The sequence below is a fragment of the Diplotaxodon limnothrissa genome, linkage group LG3 (assembly GCF_057381915.1).
Source record: "Diplotaxodon limnothrissa isolate DT_005_m linkage group LG3, D_limnothrissa_male_GT1.1, whole genome shotgun sequence".
Classification (NCBI taxonomy): Eukaryota; Metazoa; Chordata; class Actinopteri; order Cichliformes; family Cichlidae; genus Diplotaxodon; species Diplotaxodon limnothrissa.
Window position 1 is genome coordinate 21,543,466 of NC_140598.1, and position 5,349 is coordinate 21,548,814.

The 5,349-nt window shown below is 42.1% G+C and overlaps 1 protein-coding gene across 1 annotated transcript; it reads left to right on the forward strand.

Moving 5' to 3' along the window:
- Positions 1-630: 630 nt before the first annotated feature.
- Positions 631-4,808, forward strand: pfn1 (profilin 1). Its single transcript, XM_085343568.1, has 4 exons — positions 631-669; positions 788-926; positions 4,095-4,287; positions 4,384-4,808. Exons 2-4 carry the CDS (start codon positions 789-791, stop codon positions 4,479-4,481), a joined length of 429 nt encoding a protein of 142 aa, XP_085199694.1. The 5' UTR covers positions 631-669; position 788; the 3' UTR covers positions 4,482-4,808.
- The last annotated feature ends 541 nt before the right edge of the window (positions 4,809-5,349 follow it).

Genomic DNA, 5,349 nt, shown 5'->3' on the forward strand with positions numbered 1-5,349 from the left:
GCCCACCTGTCCATCAAAGAGGCAACACCCTAATGTAACTTTAAGTATTAATACAATTTCAATATGTTAAATATTAACCTCCCTAATATGTGCTTTTAAAAACAAGACTATAATACAAAGTTGAATAAAAAGCAGAGGACCGATAATAGAGCCGTGTGGAACTCCACAACCTGTCAGAAAACTACATCAAATCAGGCTGTAAATGGGTTTATATCTGCAGTAAAGTTGGACAGTATAACGTGAATCTATGCTGACTGACTCACTGCTTCAAGTGGATGTTAGAGGAACTGCACGTGCCTTTTTCAGCACTGGAGGTTAATGCTTGGTTAACAGTTCAATTTAATAATGCAGGTCTCTCCACAGAGACGCCGACTGACCGATTACAGCTCAGCGGGTTACAGGACTGATGTTTTAGAGGTTTAAATGAGTGGATGTTTGTGTGCTGATCAAATCACTTCCTTGTTTTTTTTTTTACTTCCCAGGTGAGTGAGAGAGAGTGACAGAGAGGGGGAGGGGTCGGGCGACTCTCTCACTCAACAGTGACAGTGAGAGAGGAAGCTGCCAGCAGGCTGGGAGTGGTTGGGTGTATAAAAGACAACTCTTCTTCCTTCTTTCTGCATTCGACTGCTCTCTCCCCTCTTCCTCACACCCAAGACTCTACCTGCACAGGTAAGCTAGCGAGCTGTCCCACCTCTCTCTCTCTCTCTCTTTCACACATAGCTAAAGGTAATATTGATTTGGTGCTTGTGAATCGAGGTTATTGATCAGTGTGTGTGTTATTGATCAGGATGTCGTGGCAAGGTTATATTGATAACTTGAAGACGCCCGACCAGAGCGGGACGTGCCCGGTGTCAGAGGCAGCCATCTGTGGAATCACAGCTGGGCAGGAGAGCGTTTGGGCCAGCTCACCCGGCATCCAAGTCACGGTACACACAAACACACACTGTTCCTCTTCCTGCCTCTACAAACTGCTAAATATATGTAAAAAAAAAATGTCCACTTCCTCCTTTAAAGCTTCTGCCAAGAGTTTTCAAACAACCTCACACTTAAAAACTTGCTCAGACTGGTGACATCAACCTGCACAAACTGCCACTCCTTCGGCTCATTTTCTGTTGCTATGAGAAAATTTCTTGGAAATAGCTTCTTATTTTGCATGTCCGTGTCTTCTTCTTGAGCTTTGGGTGTGTTCAGTTTGTTGCCTGTCTAGCTCACTTCCCGCTCTCAGTGCTGTGTTCAGGTGCTGCAGGAAAACACGTGTGCCATACAGGTTTTTTTTTAAAAAAAGTCAGAAATTTAAAGCTTGGCTTCAAAGGGGAAAGTCACTGAGCAACAAGATGACAATTCTCAGCTCATTGGCTTCTTCCCTTAGCTTTTAATTTTTAAAAGTACAAAGAGAAATGTTTTTTTATGTTTTTTTTTTTAGTTTTGATCTTAGTTCAGGTGTAGAAACAACTTTTCAGGAGTTCAGGAGATGTGTTTAAACTCCCTCGTTTTAACTTTTGCCAGAAAGCACAAACATGCTACAGTACATGTAGTTTTCTGGAAATGGTGGTAATTATAACTGGAAATAAAACACGTGCTATTAAAGGTTTTTAGGTTTTATTTAATTTCCATAAAATAATCTTTCAGTGTGACAAAAAACGTTTCACCTGAGGTGCTCGTTTTTCTACACATTTTGGAAAATGGAAATGGAAAAAGATGAATGCTAATGTCTCAGAGCAGGCTGCGTAACGGTTGTGAGCTTCCGGTAGTTTCCGGGTGTTTGTGCTGTGCGTTTGCTTTAACTACCTTATAAGGAGACAATGTCGAAAAACAGCGAATACAGGAAGACGAGACGATCACTTCTTGTTTCTGAGACACACACACACGCACACACACACACTGAGGTACGGAGTGGAGTGTTGCACAATGTCTCAAACACACACACATGGACACACACGTCTGCAGGATTTGTCTTTTTTACAGTTTGTAAACTTTAAATTATAAAATTAAAGAAGTTCGTTCCTGCTTTTAAAAACACTCTGTGTGCATTTGCGTGGGTTTGTTACACTCACTAGTGGGCTCCTCTCTGATTGGCTGATGTTTTTTGGGAAGTGGTTTTGCCTGTGCAGGCAGCAGCGTGTGCATTTTGGTGTGTGTGTGTTCATGTCTTGACTTGTCGTCCTCACATTCTTTCCTCCTCGATCTTCCTGCAGCTCCCTTCACTTCTCAGAAAAGTCTCCACAAAAACAGAGCGATGGTTAAATCTCACGTATGAGCTCAGAAACCTGCGGAGCAAAGCTGACAGAAAGCAGGAAGTGTGAATTCAGTTACACGTGAGGCTGAAGCCCGAGCACATCTGAGTTTAAATCAAAAACAGTTGGCGGTGATCAGCTTTGAATCAGACGCTGTGCAGGTTTGTTAATTAAAGAAGGCCTCAGAAAGAGGAAGTCATGCTAAATCTAAGCATGTCAGGTTCATATGTGTAAATGGAGATCTAACGCAGACTGCGTTTAAAGCTACAATGCATGTACTTCCTGGTGAGTTTGAAGGCACTCGAGGCCTCCTTCCTCTCTGAGTCTCACTCACAAAACACGTTTTCTGAGAAATGAAGTGCAGTGAAAACTTTTCCTTCTGAGAAGAAACACTTCAAAAGGTCAAATCTGTCCACGTACATGACAGATGTGAAACTAGCTGTCATCACAGTTCATGTGATTCAGCTCTGCTGCTTCAGAGCAAAGTGCAGCGACAGTTTCTTTGACAGCAGCAATCACGTTTTATTTCTGCAAGTCAACACTTCAACTTCTTCAACCGCATCTCAACTTTCAACAAATACATTTGATTAATAATTTAATTTCAATAATAAAACCAGACTGAAATCCCCAGAAATCCAATGCAGTCCCATAACAGTGTATATTATTATATACTATGATAATAATCTTTTATTTTTAATATAAAAACGTAAAGTAAAGCTTTTCTTTTTATTAGAATTATTGATTATACTGTATTTTTTTATTTTTCTGATTTAAAATAATCTAATTAGCAGTATTAATGATGCAGTTAATAGGTAACTGAAACACAGGATTATTTAATAGATAAATCAATACCTGAACCTATAAATGTGATGCAGTCCTAAAACCACATTAGATCATTTTTAATTTTCAAGTTAAAAGAATATATATATATATATATATATATATATATATATATATATCTCACAGATGCATAATCATGAAAAAATGACTTTAATTGTGATAAATGCATTAAATTAAAACATTTCTGTGACCTCAGAGCTGGTAAAAACACTCTGATTAGTGGATGGTGTCTGAACTAGGCCAGTGAGTCAGCTGTGTCAGTGTGACACACTAACAAAGCTCAGACAAACCAGTAAAACCAGTATCAACAGGCAGCGCAACAAAGTTATTATTTGTTCCGATTCCAGCTGGAAACACACAAACCAATGAGCAAGAATGTCGTTTTTCTCTCTCTCACTTCCTACTCTGCATGCTCACAATGGTCACACCACATTAAATCATGTTTCAATGACTTTAGCTTCCTATTCCCACGCTTGTTTATGATCCTCCGCACACAGCGGCTGCTTTTTTATTGTGAGATTTAAATAAACTCAGGCTGTAAAAGGAGAAGAGCCCATGCTGGTCGTGGTGGGTACTTCAAGGTGGCTGGGAATTTGGAGGACTCAGTTAAATAGATCCACTAATCTCTATCTGGCCTCTCCCTTAGAGATAGGGTGAGAAGTTCGGCCATCCGGGAGGGGCTCAGAGTAGAGCAGCTGCTGCTCCACATCGAAAGGAGCCAGCTGAGGTGGTTCGGGCATCTGACAAGGATGCCCCCTGGGCGCCTCCTGGGTGAGGTGTTCCAGGCATGTCCCACCAGGAGGAGGCCCCGGGGCAGACCCAGGACACGCTGGAGAGATTATATCTCTCGGCTGGCCTGGGAACGCCTTGGTGTTCCCCCGGATAAGCTGGAGGAGGTGGCTGGGGAGAGGGAGGTCTGGGCCTCTTTGCTTAGGCTGCTGCCCCCGCGACCCAGCCTCAGATAAAGCGGATGAAGATGGTATGGTAATCTCTATCTCTCGCTCTGTTTCCCTTTTTTAGGTCGATGAGATCAAGAAGCTGGGTGCTAACGACCGGTCGAGCTTCGCTCAGAATGGCGTTCACATCGGTGGAGTAAGGTGCCGGCTGATCCGAGACCAGATGGACGTTGACCCAGTCTTTGCGCTGGACCTGAAGACCTCAGCAGACGCCGAAGGAAACACATTCAGCGTATGTGTCGGAAAGGCAAAAACAGGTAAGATGTTCCCGTTGACTCAGCACATTTTTATCCTTTGAATTCACTCCAAATCTCTGAGGCTGACACGCTCCTGCTTTCTGTCTGTCTCTACAGCGATAGTCATAGCCAAGGGCACGAAAGACGCCTCTGGTGGTCAGCTATCCAGCAAGGTGTTCAAAATCGTTGAGTACCTGAGGAAGGCTGGTTATTAGGACAAGACAGTCACCTTCACCACATGAGATGGATGCCACCTCCCGCCTCCCTTCCCCTACCCTCCTCCCTGTGTTTCTACATCTGAGCTTCTTTAGTTTTTTTTTTTTTTTTAAGTCATTTTCAATCTTCAGGTGTGTTTCCTGCTGTAGAGATGAATCAGTGTTTTCTCTGGTCTAAGTTACCGTGTGGTAGCTTTTAACCTGAGAGTACACCTCATGTTTAACGCAGGAACATAGTGTTACCATTATTTTTCTACAGTGGCGATTGACCAGCGTCCAATCAGAGCTCTGTGAAAACTGATTGCACACTTGAATGAAATAAAAACAAACATGGTTATACTTACATTGTGAGGGTGTCTTTATGTGTGTGTGTGTGTGTGTGTGTGTGTGTGTGTGTGTGTGTGTGTGTGTGTGTGCTTCAAATGTTTTCTACAAACACCTCTTCTTCAGGGGCTGATTTACTGTGCGACACACAGCTAAAAAATAAGACAGTCTAGTGCACTCATATACGCGCATCACACCTAATATTTGATTAAATATGCCACAACAAGTTGTAGTATTAGTATTACGTACAACTCCTTGTTAGAGCTTATATAATGTTTAAACAATACACGCACTTTTGTCTTTCTGTATAAGTTGGGCCCATATTGACTCACTGCCTTATCAAGTCTCCTGATCTAAACCTGAACCTCAAAGCCATGTTTGTGTGTTCAAAGAGTGCTCTGAAGGAGAAAAGGCCAACTTTTCCATAAAATACAAAACTTCCTCTTCATACATAAATATCATCACATGCTGAATGTCTTCATTATTCTGGTTTAAAACCTGCACAGGTATGTGTGCACACATCCAAATTGCTTTTTGTACACAT

Excerpts from the sequence above, each read along its gene's own strand:
- pfn1 (XM_085343568.1), top strand. The coding sequence starts at position 789 with ATGTCGTGGCAAGGTTATATTGATAACTTGAAGACGCCCGACCAGAGC. Across the intron at positions 927-4,094 it reads CACCCGGCATCCAAGTCACG|GTCGATGAGATCAAGAAGCT; the intron begins GTACACACAAAC and ends TCCCTTTTTTAG. Across the intron at positions 4,288-4,383 it reads TGTCGGAAAGGCAAAAACAG|CGATAGTCATAGCCAAGGGC; the intron begins GTAAGATGTTCC and ends CTGTCTCTACAG.